Source organism: Balearica regulorum, chromosome 1 (assembly GCF_011004875.1).
Source record: "Balearica regulorum gibbericeps isolate bBalReg1 chromosome 1, bBalReg1.pri, whole genome shotgun sequence".
Classification (NCBI taxonomy): domain Eukaryota; kingdom Metazoa; phylum Chordata; class Aves; order Gruiformes; family Gruidae; genus Balearica; species Balearica regulorum.
Genome location: NC_046184.1, coordinates 2,231,687 through 2,249,211, shown reverse-complemented (window position 1 = coordinate 2,249,211; position 17,525 = coordinate 2,231,687). Strand labels below are relative to the sequence as shown.

The 17,525-nt window shown below is 50.2% G+C and overlaps 1 protein-coding gene across 1 annotated transcript; it reads right to left on the bottom strand.

Annotated features, from left to right (window-relative positions):
• Positions 1-263: 263 nt before the first annotated feature.
• SLC35B4 (solute carrier family 35 member B4) lies at positions 264-17,092 on the bottom strand. The gene is made up of 10 exons (XM_075756036.1): positions 16,907-17,092; positions 11,889-12,002; positions 10,753-10,855; positions 9,564-9,613; positions 8,317-8,398; positions 6,861-6,921; positions 5,961-6,070; positions 5,658-5,733; positions 4,947-5,022; positions 264-3,638 (listed from the first exon to the last, which is right to left on the bottom strand). Exons 1-10 carry the CDS (start codon positions 16,981-16,983, stop codon positions 3,392-3,394), a joined length of 996 nt encoding a protein of 331 aa, XP_075612151.1. The 5' UTR covers positions 16,984-17,092; the 3' UTR covers positions 264-3,391.
• Between the last annotated feature and the right edge of the window lie 433 nt (positions 17,093-17,525).

Sequence of the window (17,525 nt, the reverse complement as noted above, 5' to 3'; positions counted from 1 at the left end):
GCCCTCTGGCTGCAGCAACCAGCATGGTGGGTGAGGACTGGGGGTGCAGGACCATGCCGCGCTGCTAGGTGTTTGAGTGGAGGTGAGGAGGAAGAGGGTCGGCTCTTTCCCTCAAACCCCAGCAACGCCGAGTCTGTCCTATCGCCTCTCGTATTAGAGGCAGGAGAAATTGCGTGCTGATTTCAGAGCCCCGTTAATTTTGCAATCACCAGCAGCTGATTATCAGTAGGCAAAGCACAAAAGGAGAAACAAGACGCCCAATGTACTTTGAAGAGGATATATATTTGTTTTTTTTAAAAAAACAACAAAAATACCACCCTAAACCCAACCAGCCAACCCAAACGCTCTCCAAATCCAGAACACCGATCAAAAAGTATTTTGGCTCACCCACTTTTCCAGCCTCTGCTAAAAAATATGTGCTATTATCTCTACAGCAAACATTAAAATCAAACAAATCAGTAGCCCCATTTTGGGGGGGGGAGCTCTGGATTCAAATACTCGTTTTGGCCAATGGGGCCCTTCTGCATGGACCTTTCCTCCATCTCACAACCGGGCAAGCTCACCCGCTCTCCTACAGCAGGAAGGGAATCGCTGTAACAATTATAAATATTCAGAAACACACAGACCACACTGTAAAGTTAAAAAAAAAAATACCCCTGACAACAACAAATAACAACCCATCGTTGACACATGGTTCGAGTGAAGACCAAGTACAGCACACATTAAAAAAAGAGAAACCCAAACATCCCAGCATCACACAGAAATTGGAGAGAACATGCAATTTCCTCGATACAGAGCGACCCAGCGAGCAGTCTTATGTACAGTATGTTACACTCACTCAGGCACCTGCTCAGCTATTGCTTTGCTAAATCCCCAACCCAGGCAACAGCACCCACTGCCACCGAGCAGGAGTTACAGTTCCTGCCGCCCCACCGCGAAAGCGGTTTCTGCCTTTACGCTTTAATAAACCCCACCAGTTCCTCAGCGTCCCCGATGCTTTCGTGTTGAATTTGTGTCGCCTTCCCCTACCTCACCATCTTCATGTAAATAGCCTTTAATATCAAGGCAAGGGATAAAGGTTTTGCCTCTCTCTCGGTCCTTCCTGGAGCCTGCACAAACAGCTGGAAGTGAGAGCTGACCTGCACTAGGTGCTGGGGCTGCTGGTGGGAACCAGTCTCCCCATCTACAAAATCCCTGAAAACACCCCATGCCTGACGCCCAAAATACAAAAGGTTTTTCAGGCTCAGGTAAAATCAAATCCAGAAGAGAAAAAACCTTCAGCATCTCGGGAAGGAGTGAGCTGCAGGTCCCATCAGCGTCAGACTGGCTCTGGGATGGAGTTAACTTTTTCTGTATCGGCCCGTACGGTGCCGGGCTTCGGATTTGTGGCTAAACCGGTGCTGACAACACATCGGTGCTTCAGCACTTGCACATCATCAAGGCTTTCCCTTTTTTCCCCACTTTGGCCCACCCCCGTCATTACGCCACAAGTGGGCACGAAGCTAGGAGGGGGAAGAGCCAGGACAACTGATGCAGATAAAAACAAGCAATAAAAATGGAGAGGAAGGGTTTTTTGGGAAGGTGGCCATTGCTTGGGGACTGGCCGTAGGTCTAATGGTGGGAGGTGATGAGTGGTTGCCTTTGCATCGCTTGTGGGGTTTCTTCCCCGCCCTTCCTCTTTCTTTTGCTTATTAAACCGTCTTTATCTCTACTTACAAGTTTCCTTGGTTTTGCCCTTCCTACTCTCCTGGTACCAGCCATGCAGTGCTTCGTGGCTGGCCGGGGTTCACCCACCATGAGCACAGGTTTAACACTGGAGGAGTTGTAAACACCAAGGCTGGAAGCCATCGGGACGTTGGGTGAAGGAACAGGAGTATAGTCCTTACTCGGCCAGGCTTGATGTGAATCAGGTCGACGCTGCTGGATGCCTTCATTATTGCAGCTGAGCAGGGACAGTATCACGATGATGACACAAGGTCTTCCAGGAAAACTGAGGCAGCACAAAGCAGTGCTCCTCACTGCTCCGAGACCAAGGCTGCGCGCTAACCCCTGCTCTGCCCAACACTGAACGGCTCCTAGAAGAGCTGTGGCTGCTGCTCCTCACCTTGCTGGGAGACGCACACTGCCTGCATGGGGACACACACCCAAAGCTCCTGAAGGCCACCCCTGCCCCAGCTCAGGGGTGACACTGAGGGACACCGGGCCGGTGCCAGGCGGATGCTGCTATGATGGACAGAAATGCCACGAGCGAAGCTGATGCCCAAGGGGTGGGGGAGAGGAGAAAAGAAAGACAGAAAGACAGAAAGAAAGAAAGAAAGCAGAGAAAGAGAACTACAAAACCAGCGCCCCCAGCAGCAGAAATAAGCTCAGCTGTACTGGCCTTTCTTAAGTTTCTTGGCATCATTTGAACCCTGAGGTTGGGCTGGACCCAGGGGCGACCACAGGCACGTCGGGGGCTGTGGAACCACAGTTTGTTGCAGCTGGCTGCTGGAAATGAAGCCCACTGAACACACTTGTAATGAGGGAGAAAGCAGGAAGCAACTGAAAAGTGACCTGCGCTGAGGACCTAAGCAAAGCAGGAAGAACCCACGACACGCTCCAGCTGGTGAAGTACCAGGGCAACATCAGAGGCCTCGGCAAAGCCTCAGCATCACTTCACCCTCTCCCCGAGAAGGCTGTGAAGGTGACACAGTGGCACTTTCTGTCCCCTTAGCATCACTCCTCTCTTGGTTTCCTCAGGCTCCCTAGGCCCTGCTACTAGTGATGGGGGCTCAGTGGCTTGGGAATCAGCCCCCTGAGCCATTCCCCAGTGGAGGATCTACCGGGCAGACTGGAAGGCTCAAGCTACAGGTGTATCCACCACCTCCCAGTACAGGTGGTAGGATCAGGCAACAAGGGCTCAGGTGAACAGCCAGGCTGGGCATTTCCAGTGTAACTAACAACCTGCTGCACAAACAGCAGTTCCCCGGGGCTCAGCCATCTGCTACGGCCACCTGGACATTAAAGGACGGCACCAAACAGGCTCAGGGTCCAGCTCATCAAAGCCAGGAGGAGTGGACAACAGCACCACAGCAAGGCTGGGCTCCTAACAGAGAACTGGGTCTGCTTTTACAGTACTTAAAAAGGGTTATTCAAATGAAAAAAAAAAACAGGGGGAGAGGTTGGAAGCAAAAAAGGGTTGCATAAAAAAAATATGCAACCTTGCAAAAATAACCGTATCGTGTCTCCATGATCCATTTCAGGTAGGTTCCCAGTGGAGGCTCCACGTTTCCCAGGAGCTTGGCACAGCCAACATCTCCCCCATGTTATAAAAACAACCCCCTTCCAGGGGATTCCCTGCTGCTCTGCTCTAAAAAACAATAAAAAGGTCCCTGCAGAGAGTCCCCGGCTGTTACTCCTCCTTCAGCCTCTTTCTCCAGCGAGCCAGGAAGGGTCCGAGGCTGTTCCACACCTCCGTGTACATAAGAGTCCCCACAAAGACAAAGATGGTGCCCAGCCAGTGCCAGGCGGTGAAGGGATTGCGAAAGTAGAGGATGGAGAAGATGAGGCTGACAAACTTGCGCAGCGTCACCACCAGCGTGACGGTGAGGGAGGTGCACTCCGTGGTGAGGATGAAGACGCCGCGGATGCAGACGTATCTGGGTGGGCAGAGGTAAGGGGGCATCAGGGCTGAAGATGGAGGGTCACCTGGGCAGGCTTTCAGGAATGCAAAGGACTGGGCAATGGAGAGCCCCGGTGTGGTCTTAGAGGGAATAAAATTCCCTTCTCCTCAGATCAGCATTTCTACAGCTATGAACAGCTTCACTACAAACCTCAGGGACACTAAGAACAGCTTGGCCAGCAGGTCGAGGAAGGTTCTCCTCCCCCATCTGCTCTGCCCTGGTGAGGCCACATCTGGAGTTCTGTGTCCAGTGCTGGGCTCCCCAGTTCCAGACAGACAGGGAATTACTGGAGACAGTCTAGCCAACAGCTATGAGGATGATGAGGGGACTGGAGCATCTCTCGTATGAGGAAAGGCTGAGAGAGCTGGGGCTGCTTAGTCTGGAGAAGACTGAGAGGGGATCTGATCAATACTTATAAATATCTACAGGGTGAGTGTCAAGAGAAAGGGGCCAGACTCTTCTCAGTGGTGCCCAGTGACAGGACAAGGGGCAACGGGCACAAACTGGAACACAGGAAGTTCCATCTCAACATGAGGAAAAACTTCTTCCCTCTGAGGGTGACCGAGCACTGGGACAGGCTGCCCAGAGAGGTTGTGGAGTCTCCTTCTCTGGAGAGATTCCAAACCCGCCTGGACGCCATCCTGTGCAACCTGCTCTGGGTGATCCTGCTTTAGCAGGGGGGTTGGACTAGATGATCTCCAGAGGTCCCTGCCAACCCCTACCAGTCTGTGAATATGTGAAGCTAAAATCAGACTTCTCTCTTCATTCCCAGCAGAAGTCCCCTTTCCCCCTGAGGGGGCACAGGAAAGGCACATTAAACATGGGGGTTTCATGGAGGAACGTGAACAGCAATAGGGCACAGTGCTCACAGCGCTTGCTCAACAGCAAGAGGAAAATGGTAAGATGGCCTCGGGCTGAAGGGTCCCTTTTTTGAGAGCATCTCAGCTTCATCGCTTTCAGACCTGTCCTCACCACCTGGCAGAATCCACACACTGATATGGCAGGCAAATGGCTCCTGATCTGTCTCTTCTACCTAGTGCTGGCTAGCAGAACCACCATGGGTTTATACCAGCAGTCCCTGGGGAGATGGTGGCAGATTTCAGCCACCCTGGAAATAACATAAGCCTCAGGTTAAATTTCATTCTATATTTTCCAAGAGTTACATGAAAATCAGCTCCCAAATGCAGGGAAGACTCCAAGGACTTGGCACCCCCACCCCATTCCTCCTCTCCCACCCCGCTGCCATCTCCACGGTGTGTCTCAAGCTGAGCTTTGAAAGGATACTGAGTGATGACGTTCATGAGAAGGTAGAACCACATGATTGGCACAGTCAGTCCGATCACTGGGACCTGGAATGGCTCTGCAGGGAGAAAGGACAGAATGGTCACTGCCTTGCTAATGCTTAAAGAGATGCAAGGAGAGGTGTCTCCTGTCCTGGATTGACCACTGTCCAGGATGCGCTGCAGCTTCAGGAGGCTACTGCTGCATTAGGCAGACTGAGGCGTGGGCACATTTTGATTTTGCTCCAGATGGAGGGTTATCTTGTTCTTACTGTGATAAATGACAAATACAAGAGAGTTTGCAGCTGCTTCTCCTTGGACTTCCATAGGAAGAAAAGCAAGATGAAGGAAGAAGCAGGTAAAGGGAAAAGACATTAAAAGAAAAGATCTCTCTTGCTATCTCACATCAGGGTTGCCCTATAGGTAATGAATCAACCATGCAGCTCTGAGAGGTTGACAGCACTAGCATAGGAAAGCAAAACAAAAGCCAACGGGTCCATGTTTACACCTGTGGTTGAGGATTTGGCCCTGTTACTACCATTTTTGAACCATCACATTCCCTTCCTCAGGGGTCACCTATCTCATACTTTCCTTCAGAGGGTGTAGCACGCTGTAAATATTTTGCAATTATATTAATGAACAGCACCAGCTTTCTACAGAATTTTCCAGAGGACAGAAAGGTATGAGAGCGAGGATCCATCTGTACAACGCTTACCGGACTGGCTGAAGAGGATTGCGTGGTGGTAGATGTTTGGGGCAAGGAGGAGAAAGCCAGGAAGTGGTAATGCATGCTGGAGAGAAAAGTAAAGACATGATGTTAATGGATTATGTGAACCCACCCCACTTCTCATGCTGGGAAACCAGCCTCACACATCTGGATGACAGCACACTCTTGACTGCTCCAGCTGACAGCATGTGATCCTTTGGATCTGTGCTGAGTACAGGGCAGGAAGGGAAGGGACTCTCTCAGCAGTTCTATCTGCCCGGTAAAAGCAACAGAAAAGACATGGTGACCTACGTTGTAGAAAAGAGCCTCTTTGGAGTGCTTCCCAAACTGCTTGTACAGCGTCTCCTGGAAAATCCCCATCCTGGCAGACATGAGGAGGGCAAAGGTGAGTGCAGCAATACCTGGAAGAGAAGCACAGCCTTGCAAATTTGCTCAGGCACGGCATAGCTCAAGTCAACAAACTTGAAGACTCCCACAATTTGGCTTTCAGTGAAAAAAAGCATCAACATCTAGACTCGAGAAGAAAACTGATAATGGTCTTGGGGACACAGGTATCTTATTACAAAGGCTGAGATGCCAAGAGACTTCTGAAAAGAACACCTCTTAAAAAGAGGCTCGGCCCTGGCAAGCAGAGTTGGTGGGTTACCAGGGATACAGTCATTTGCCACTACTGACATTACTTCAATCCCACGTTCCCCGAAAAGCCACCAATAGACCTATGTTGGAGGTATAAAAACAGACTCAAGTGCCAGACTTTAAAGACTCCTCCATGAAATACTGTGCTGAATGAACACTTGAACCAGCTACAGCCCTCCTCCCTCCCTGCAGCACATTTCACAGCATCAGATACGTCAGGTAGGGCTGCTTTTGCAAAAAGAAATCAAGAAGGTATCTGCAAACATGCATGACTCTAGTCTCATTCTGTCCCTAAGCCACTACCTTGCGGAAACCCCTCAGGTGCTGTATTTCACTCATTGGCCAAATGAAGAGTATCTCCTCACACAAAGCTGCTAATCAGTGCCACAAAACCCCACTCTTTGCAAATTAATATCCACCAGATGCTTGACACGACCTCAGCACGAGGACTCCCACCACAGCCTGCTTTGCACAACCCGCATGGCCAAGGACATCAGAGAGCCAAGTGTTGCCAGTATCCCAGCAAGGTCAGCTGGAGATGTGGCACTCACATACCTAGCAGCCACCACAAGAAAACCTGGAGTCCATCCTCTTCATTTAAGCTGGAGTCAGATGCCTGGTGGAGGGAGACACAACACAGTCACCATGAGCTACCATGTCCCTGCAGCTCATTCGGACCTGCCTCTACCTCACTCTTGGTTTGTGTGTTGTGTTCCAAGCAAACCCATAAAGCAAAAGACAGCTCAAGGTCTCACATTCTCCAGAGTTGCTTCCCTGGCTGAACAGAGGTGGTAGCAACTACAGCACACTTTGCTTTCCACTCTGCTTCAGGTAACACACCAGATTCCAGCAAAAATTGTAAATGTCTGATCAAGAAAGTAGCTTTTCTGAAAGAAATGCCCTGACTTGGCCAGAGACCGAACTCTTTGACCACAAAAATAATCAGTGTCACTTAGAGAGCTCCCACAGCCAGGCCATTGGCAGGCTCCTCCATCCCCATCTCAGAGATGGGTGTGCAGGAAAGAACAAGGGCTCTGGCCAAGCTCCAGTCAGGTACTAAAACCAGGGCTCTGGCTTGCAGTCAAGACATCAAGGAAACCAGGGCTGCTAGCCGAGGGTAAAACTCTACGCAGTGCAACTTGGCTCAACTCTCTTTCACTGTGGTTTACGGCAAATCAGATTACTCACTTTTGCCACAAGTCTGTATACCATACCAAAACCCCATGCCTGCTGAGAGTTTAGCTGGATTAATACAAAGCAAGGCTGCACAGCACAGACCTTCCCTGGACACCCTGAGAGTATAAACAGCTATTAAATGATGGGGGACTTGGAGGTTTGACAGCCGTGTTTCATTTCCAGTTTCTCAGAGCTGGATTAAGTGCAACCAATTTTCACTTGACCAGTACTTTATGCCATTTTTCTGTCTTCAGTTGACAAGATCAGGCTGTGGGTGCTGACCCAGGAAAAGCCCAAAGTGGTGTGACACAAGGATTTTCTTCTCTCCTTCCTGTTCTCCAAATATATGCACTTTATTTCAGGGGTAACAAAAAGTCACATTGCATGACAACAAGTCTGGAAAAATCTAGCCTGAAAGCCAACAATCTCTTCTGGGATAAAAAAATTGAAGATTTAAGATGGCTGAGTTTTGTTTAAGATTCACCTGCTCCCAACTGCAACGCATTGCAGTAGGGGCAAGAGAAAACAGCTTCTACCTGTTATCTCTGTGGCAAAAAAATAATGGTATATTCTCAGCAAAAAGCAACCTGAACAACACAGGATAAAAAGCATTTGCAATTAAGTTAAATGACATGGATGTGTGCACATCCCTCCCCTCCAAACCACAGGAAAATGAGACCAGGAAGAAGTTTTCAGGGAGCAGATCTAGAGCGAGGAGACATCTCATCTCTCCATTAATAGTCAAGCAAAGGGAATTACTGATGAAGGTGCTGACAGCAGTTCCTCCTGTCAATAAGGTTCACAGCTATGACCTCAGGCCCTTTCCAATTCTTACCACTTGCTTTGCAGACATGAAAGTGCAGGTAAAGATCCCCAGGGACACCAGGGCTATGGACATGTATTTAGATACGCTGTATCTGCATGGGAGAGGAGAGAGATGTCAGTGACCCAGCCCAGCCTCATGTTGTTCATCTACCGCTCCCTCGCGTTGCATTTTGCTCCATCACACCAGTGTGAACTTGGGTGAAGGGGCACACCCCCGTTACCTAATGCTGGACATTGCTGGGAGGGAAGGCCAACTTATTCCAACTGCAACACAAAAGAAGCATTTGGACCAAGATCTCCTCGCCTGTGGCCAAGGATCCCTCTCAGATCAAAGCCAGCACTCTGCATAGTGATGGAGTGGCAGGGGATGTGCCCACACTGGGCCAACAGACAGACCCCAAACAGCTGGAAGGACCCTCCTGTCCCGAAGTCTTTGCCCTCTGTGGTGGGTGGATACCAGCCAGCACCCACATAGCCGCTCACTCATTTCCCCAACCTCATGGCATGGGGGAGAGAACTGGAAAAGCAAAAGTGAGGAAGCTCACAGGTTGAGCTAAGAAGTTTAATAGGTGAGGGGGAAAAAACCCAAAATACCAATAAAAACAATGCAAAAGCAATCACTCACCACCTCTCATAAGCATGGCCATCTTGGAAGCCCAACTACCCCCAACCCTCTTCTTCCTCTACCCTGGTTTCTACTGCAGCGCACAACATTATATTACATAAAATATCCCTTTGGCCATTTGGGGTCAGCTGTTCCGGCTGCATCCCCTCCCAACTTCTTGTCCACCCCCAGCCTACTCGCTGAGGAGGCAGGCAGGGTGGGAGAAAAAAAGAAAGCCTTGACACCGTGTAAGCATTGTTCAGCAATAGCCAAAACACCAGTGTGCTGTCAACACTGTTTTAGCCACAAATCCAAAACACACCACCATATGGGCTGCTATGAAGAAAGTTAACTCCATCACAACCAGACTCTGTACACCCATCAGGAGCGGTACTGGCCTCACACAAGTAAGAGGAACGAAAAGAGCTAACATAGAGGGCTGCAGCCATGTGTAAGCTCTCTCTTCAGTCCATGCTTGCCTTAAATGAAGGAGCGAGGGGTGGTGGAAATGCAGAAGAGGGAACTATTCTACTCTCTAGTCCAAGCACACACAAAAATGTTTAACAGGAAAGTGGAGGGCACTAAACACCAGTCAGGATTAAGTCAGTGGCAAAGCATTCTCTGATGACATAAGAAAGATGCTTGTGATTTACCTTTTCTTCAAAATTATGATACCTAGAGCCATGCTTGCTATGAGAGAGCCCTGGGAAAGAAGAGAGAGGAGGAGAAAAACAAAAGAGAAGGTCAGTATGACAACATTTCCTGGACTGGGATGCCCGCCCCAGAGAAACACCGCAAACTCCATAAAACTAATGCCAAAACACCAAGAGAAATCCCAGAACAGGGTCAGGGAGACTGGCAGAGTGGGGACAGTCTCACTTCAGCTAGGAGGAGGAGAGAAGTTGAGCTGGGTGGCTCGGGAACAAGGATGCTAGGGCAAACAGGCTACTAGGATCTTCTGGCCAGTGGGCCTCCCTCTTTTTTGGCCTACTTAATGACACTCAGTGTGTGCTACAGACCAGAATGTGGCCAAACTGCTGTTTTTAATGGGGAACAGGAGTATGGCTCCAGATTGACTGCAGGGCTGCAATACAAGAACCATCCCTCACGGTTAATGCGGGACAGGGCTCCTAGAGTGTTGTCTGGTTTTCTTTTCAACCTCTCCTGACTTCAGGTATCTCAACCCCATGATGTGTTGTGGGAGAACAACCCCCACCCAGCAGATCTGCCCAGCAGATTTTGTTATTCCCAACAGCTGGGGCTTCATTTTCTTTGGTTTTAACAGATGATTTAGCCTGACACTCATCGGACGCTTAAGTGAAGATGCATTTTTAATAGCATTTTCCAAAGCAAAGGCCTACGCAGTAACAGTGCAGGTGGAACTAGGCCAAATCCATGGTCTCTGAGTTGGGGTGTTTAACCAAGACACTTACACTAGGACATGAACCACTTGGCGTAGCTGTGCAGCGGGAGGGAAAGCTGGGTCCCTTTAGCCAGCAATTCAGCCCATCCAGAGCTGACAGCCAGGATCTGGGCTTAGTTTTGTCATCGTTACTTCCCCATCACCTTGGAAATATAAAGCCAGTTTGAGTCTCAGTTTGCTCATCTGTTCAGGGACATTAAGTTGACATTTAATTGTCAACACCGTGAAAGTGAGAACTGGAGCTGAGCCTTCAGAACAAGTTGCTCTCCCCACATTAGCTGAAGTTTAGTATTTGCACGGGGTTTTGGTGGTGCCAGGGAGAAAGAGGGCGGCAGAACACATGCACCAGGACAGTGCTTGCAGAGATGACGGGACAAGATGTCACACAAGGAGAAAAAGGATGGTATGCCAGTACTCACTGATCTGAAGATCATGTGCAGCGGCATGGCGATATTTAAGTTCAGGGCATAGTTATTCACCACACTGACAGTGAAGAACATGGCCACCATGATGAAATAGTACCTGAAACACAAAAATCGAGCTGACAGTTGTGCATGTACCTCGCTGTGATGCTGGGGGACACCTTGGGAACAGATTATGGGTTGCAAGGAAAGGTCTGGAGCTGAGCAGGAGCCCATCTAGCTCTTGAGTCTGTGACAAGGACTAACAAGTAGATCAATCCAGTTTGGATGCAGTAGGGAAGTCCTCAGAACAGGAAGCAGGCTGCAGGCTGACCTGCGCTGGCTCAGCTTGTGCTAATCCCAGAAGCAAAGGGGAACGGAGGATAGCCCGGCTGGGATCTTTTAGCGTGGACTTCCTTCAGACCCCTCTTTCCTAAGGTCTGTGGCTTAAAACAAGGCTTGACTTGAGGGGGATTCAATTTCTGCCAGCAGACATCACTACCCTGAGTGGAAGGAGAAACTACTCAAATCCAGGCTAAACACCTCCATGGTTCTACACCTAAGATAGAAAGCATCCACAAATCGAAGTTCCTTGCTGCGATGCAGCCACGAGTGGCACTAAACTTGCCCTCAACTTTCTCTCATGAGGATCTCTGTCCCAAGCACTCAGCACAGCACTCTGTTTTGCCATGGGCTAGGCAGTCTGCTAAGGAGCCCCACCAAACCTCCTCACTTCACATCAGCCACTGAGTGCCAGGGAGGAGAGCATGAACATGCCAGGCTATTGCCAGGACAAGTTCAGCCCTGATGGAGAAATGCAAAAGTGAATTTAGCTGGCTTTCCAGTAAACCCCTCCCTGCCCATTGCACCAGAGAGACAGCAAGCTCTTCAAACACAGCAAATTCTTTGTGCAAAACACTGCCCTGTTTCTTGGACAGGAAAATATCTGATGGCAATTTCCTATTAAGAAGTCTCAATAAATGAGGAGTTCATATTTTATCAGGCATGACAGGTTCTCAATGAGGCTTTGCAAATGCTGCAGAATGGACGGGATTTAGACAGGATAAACGGATAAGCCATTTTATTAAACACTTCTTGAGATAATAGATAGCCAGTCAGTTTGTGACTAGCAAAAGCGTGCAAATCAACTGTACCTTATTGGTATGGCCGGCCTCTTCCTCCCAAAGTTGGCTTCGAAGATAAAGCCTTCCACCGCAATAAATAGGAACTGGGAGAATGTCACTATGTTCCCACATCCTGGAAACTGCCTGCAGGCATGGAGAAGAAAAACAACTATAAGAGCAATGCCATGGAGAACAAAAACTGCATTGGGCTCCAATAAAAAGAGGCTAACAGCTCATAATCCCAGAGTGGGCATCAACCTGGAGGGGCTTTACTGCTTTATCTGTCCAGGTTCTCACGTTGCCTTTGTTGAACACTTCCCTGCAGGTATTCATTCACCTGTAGTTGTAGATACATGTGCAGCAATCCCTTCCTCAAACAGTTCCAAAGAGGAAGTAAGCGGCCACTCCCGTCATGGGACAGGTGGTGAATTGGATCAGGAAGTAAAAGAAGAAATTGGTCACATCTCACAGGTCTGTTAGGATCTGAATCAGCAACATCAAGCACCAACATAACCATACTGAGGCTGGATCTCCCTCTTTCTCATGGAGGAGTGGTTTTGATAGAGCTCTCTCCCTACCTACAAGCTGCTGTGTTAGAGGCCAGGTGAAACAATGAGTCCACCTAGAAGGAAGGCAGCAGGATTTCTGATAGCCCTTATTTCTGCTGCATGAGGGAAGGGCCAAGGTCAGGTCCATGTCTGCAGACCAAGGCATAGTGTCCCTGGTTCTGCTTGTACTTCATGCCCAGAACATGAGCTCGGACCTGCTTTCAGTTTACCCAGCAAGCTCTAGCTCTCTGCCCTTCTGCGTTTGCTGGATACCAAAAGATCGGTTGTAGGTTCAAGAAGGAACCTACAACAGCTCATCACTGGAGCCCAAAAAGGTCGTGACATTAAATGCCACATGACAGTCTGGCAAGCCAGGGAGCTTGCTAATGTGACACGTTTTCACTGAAGTTTTCAAACTCCACAAGGTATCAAAAGCCACAAAACAGTGACCTCAAAAACAGACCCTCTTAACTGAGCATCTTTGTCCTCCCAGAGAGACCCAGGCACTGCAGTTATCACTACCTTTGTAGCAGAAATGACACCAGCTTTGAGCAAATCAACCTCGTGTGTTTATTCTGAGGGAAGAGGAATCACAGGCAAAGGCAAGACAGCCCATAACAGCTCGACTTTAAACATTCCCTGCACACTGCTCACCCATTCCCAGCAGACGTGCCTGCTGCAGCCTCTGCCTCCATCCCAAGAAGCTTACAGGGAGCAAGAGAGGATTTCCTGGGAGGCACAGTCAGCTGTGGGCTCAGAGGAGGCTGTGACACATCAGATAATCAGAAAGCTCACTGTTATTTGCAGTGGGAGCCAGAGAAATTTGAGCAAGTACTTCCCCTTTCACTGGTGCAAAGTAGAAACCAAAGCCAAGGACTTGATGCAGAAGCTGCACGCCGCTGAGTCCCGATCCCCACCCTGCCGCACAAGCATGCAGCTTACTCACGCAACATGCCGTCACAAGTAGTTAGAGGCTGGGTCTAGACCCAGTTTTGCAGAATGCAAGCTGAGAGATGCAATGGAGAACAGGAATAACCAAGCTGTCTCCTGGATAACTGAGCTGAAGGTGTGGTCTCCTCAAAATCTCCTCTGTCACCCCCCAGACATCTCAGAAAAAGCAGCAGTGCTCTGGTTAATGCAGAGCTGGCATGTGGCTGCCATCAAACAGTGCCTGGCAAGGCCATCTTCTGTCTGCATTTTCCACAGGGCAGGCACTAGCCTGAGCCTCTCCCCTCTACCCACCTGCCGATTTTCACATTTTTCAGAGCTTAATTGTCCATGAGACTTCAATCACTGCTGTGCAATGACGTTAAAAGGTTCAAAAGTTCCTTGAGGGAAGACAAGAAATATTGGAGACAGAGGCCAGGCTCCAGGATTGTAAACCTTATCTCTATAGAACAGAAAGCAAGCGTAAACTTGGAATAAACCAAGACTGTTTCCATGCACTACACTTCGTTTCCTCCCAATTCACAGATCCTTGCATTCAGTCACTTGCTGTACATACGACCTCACATTATCAGTAAAGGGCTGACACAGGGTTATTTGTTGACTAATAATAAAAAGACAAACAAACAAACAAACAAAAACAGGCTGTATCTGCCCATGTCTTTGACTCACAACTCTAACACACTGATAGACCTAAAAGAAGTGACGAGAAGCCTGGATATATCAACCAAAGATCTGCCTTAGCTGTAGCCAAACTGCGAGAGAGTCCTCCAGAAGCAATGTAGAGACATTACGATGCAATTGTCACCCTGCCTCCTAGGACAGAATTGCCTGCTAGTGTCTCACAGCCCTAGCAGATGGTGGGATGAAACAGCTGGAGCGGGGCACTCAGTCACGCCACCGAAGCACAGATGGACTAACCCAATTTCTGCACATCAGTTTGAGGCACGCTGATGCAGAGTACTCTCCTTCAGACAGAATTCAACACAACCAAATCACTTCTCCAAGGAAGTTTTCTTTCCATCTCTCTTAAGAAGACTCCACATATCATAGAGAATTCCTTCAACGGCCCTACAGAAGAACAACCCCCTCCATTTGCACCATAAAGAGAAGAAACCCCACTGAGATCTACCACGCGGAGCCTCAACCTTGTTTTTACGGAGAAGGCACCTCACAAGGGCACAGCTTCAGAAGACGAAGAGCAGATCATGGGCTTTCCAACCAGGCCTTTATCACACACATCACACACAGAGCTTTGGCATCACAGCTCAAAGACAGACCCCTGGGACGGATAGTAAAGGACACTAGCAGAACAGGTTGGGTTGCTCCAGACAGTGGAAATGGGATGAATTGGATGGTTTCTTGCCCTGTCCAGGTCTCCTTCTGTTATTCAGATTGGGGCTTGTTTAACTTGTTCTTGAAAACCTCCAACAAGGAGTTTCACTGCTCTCTCTCTTACAAACCCACTTCACTATATTGAGAAGGAGCAAACCTGGTTTTTTGGCCTGGTTTACATCCCTCTCATAGCAATTTAAGCCCCTTATTTCTTGTTCTGCCTCCAAAGCCCAGCAGAAACCTTTATCTCCTTTTCTCTGCAGCCATTCTCTACACATTTAAAGTCTCTTGTCTGTCCTCAGGCATCTCTAGACTAAACAGTTCTCATTCCTTCACTCTTTCCTCATAAATCCTGAGCAAATTTCTTCCAATCACCTTTGTTATTCCTCACTAGACAGTCAGTCTGGTCACTGCCTTTTCTTGTGATCCTGTTCCAGGACTTTGCTTGCTATGGGAAGATTCATCTTCAGGGGGGAACTCTTCCTTCCAGATAACACCAAGACCCAAAGAAATAACCAGTGTTACACCAATTTAGAGACCAAAAGTGAATGGGGCAAGTGAGGGGCACAGGACTTGAGCTGTTATGAACACAGGAATTTCTAAAATGGATGAGAGGCAATGCTTAAGAGAAGCTTGTGTGTGAAAAGCAGCTTTTCCTAGATATCTGCAACTGGACTTCTGGGATTTGCTGCTCAAAATCCCTCCTGGGCTTTAGACACCCAATTCAGCCTTTGAGTAGGGCCAAATGGCTTGCTTTTGTTTTAAGGTCTGGCTGGAGGAGTACACAAGCCTAGCTCCAAGCAAATGCAAGAAGCCAGATCCAAAACTTTCTTCACCTCGAAGGGGCCCATTCCTTCTCCCTCACTGATGCTGCAGCACAAGCGAGGCAGGAAAGGCAGAGCTTAGAGCAACCCCAGAGAGGAAAGACAACTCACCATACAAAGTTCCTCCAGGAACTGCTTTTGGATTTATCTAGCGATAGCTGAGTGACTCTGCAACCTTGTGTTAAGGTACCTGCATCCTGGCCTCCCACTTTGAAGCAAATATCCCCACTGCTGGCTTACAGAGTCAGGCGCTCATTTGCGCTCCCTTTTTCTCTAACAATCTGGGGTGATGATGGGTAGGGAGGAAGTAAGGACAGCTTTTAACTACTATTTTTGAAAGCCTGGGCATGATTGAAGTGGATATAGTACTGAATGGTCAGGGGATGCAGCTCCACACTGACTTACTATGACTGTAGACACAGAACCAGTTCAATCATTAATTTTTCCAGTCAGGTCTAGCACTTTTGCCTTCACAGCTTGCTGACCAGCCCTGAAAACAAATCCAACAGACCATCACCTTTTCCAAGCCATGCCAGCCTTCCTCCATCAAGGTGAGGAAGGTGATGCAGCCCTCGGACATACCCAAATGTCAGCCCTCCTCTTTGTAACCTGGCAATGCACCTGCGCTCCGAGTCCCACAAAGGACTCCTCGCCCTCATCACGTTGGCTTTGCGGCCACGCGATGCTGCCGAAGATCACATTTCCAGATGGACGACGTTCCCTCGGCCCTGCCTGCTGTCCCAGGGGACCCCTAGCCAGCTCCTGCGCATCTTCTCCTTGGGATTTCAGCTGTTACTTGTACGAGGCGCTGGGATCAGAGAGCAGGGGTGGTGGGGATGCCTTAGTGCCAGACTGATGCCACAGTCCCTGTGTCAGCAGAGATAGGAGATCCTTGCTGCATGGGCAGAACACTGAAGTGGCCCATGACAGGACCAGACTGGGCCCAAGCTGAGAGGGACAGCTCCAGAAAAACCCACAAAACCCTTCAGACGGTGACACAACAAGGCCAGGGCCCCGCGATCCACACCCGGACTCCTCTTAGCACCTTGATGAGGAGCTCCGGGGCCTGGGGTTGCCCCCCAAGTTGTGGGGGGGACCGGCCACCGCGCCGGGGCTGCAGACCCCCTCAGGGCCAGCCCCAGGCTCGGTGCCAGCCCCGGGTGACCCCGGCAGCCCCACCACCCCCCCAAATCCTCTCACACCACCTCCAATCTCCTGGAGACCCCCTGGGCACCGCTGTCTCTTCCTCCCCTCACAAGTCCAGAAGCCGGTGGGGTGACCCGGTAACCCCCCCCGAGCCCCGGCGACCCTCACCCGACCCCCGATCCCATTCCTGCCCCTAACCCCTGCCCCTAACCCCTCCATCTGTCCCCAAAGCCTCTCCCCGGCCCCGCACCTGACCAGCAGCTCCAGGAACACCACGTTGCTGCAGCAGCCGCCGAACACCAACCCCACCGCCACGGCCGGGTGCATAGTGTACCCCCAAACAGCGAGACGACGTCCCGGGCCACCACCGCATCCCGGTCCCGGGCCGCGGCCCCGCTCCCGGCTCCGGCTACGCCGCCCCCGCTTCCTCCCGGGCGCCGGTAGTTCGCTTCCCGCCCGCCGCCCATTCACTGGCACCGCCGCGCCGCTAGGGCCGGGACTACAACTCCCAGCGGCCCCCGCGACGCCGCCAACCTACTCCCTCATGTTCCACAGCCCCCGCGAGGCATGATGGGGGTTGTAGTTCCGCCATGGGGGCGGGCGGTAATGGCGGTACCGGGCCCCGGCGCTGAGGTGGCCTGAGGAGAAGGTGGAGCGCGGGGAGGACACAGCTCAAACGCTGCTTCCCTGCTGAGGAACTGCCGCTAATTGCAGCTTTGGGTTTAGATAATGAAATTATGGCGTCAATGTGAAATCGAGCTTGCCTGGTGGAGCCTCCTGGGAGGTCCTCCCATGCTCTTGGGGCCACAGGCAAGCCTCGCTGCAGCCCCTGTCAGTGTCACCGTGGTTGGTGTTGGAAACACTGGATA

Bases quoted from the DNA above. Each gene is read 5' to 3' on its own strand.
- SLC35B4 (XM_075756036.1), bottom strand. From the start codon at position 16,983: ATGCACCCGGCCGTGGCGGTGGGGTTGGTGTTCGGCGGCTGCTGCAGC. The intron at 6,071-6,860 runs GTATGTGAGTGC...CTTCTCTTCCAG, and splicing joins TTTCTTGTGGTGGCTGCTAG to GTATTGCTGCACTCACCTTT. The intron at 5,734-5,960 runs GTAGGTCACCAT...TTTTCTCTCCAG, and splicing joins AAGAGGCTCTTTTCTACAAC to CATGCATTACCACTTCCTGG.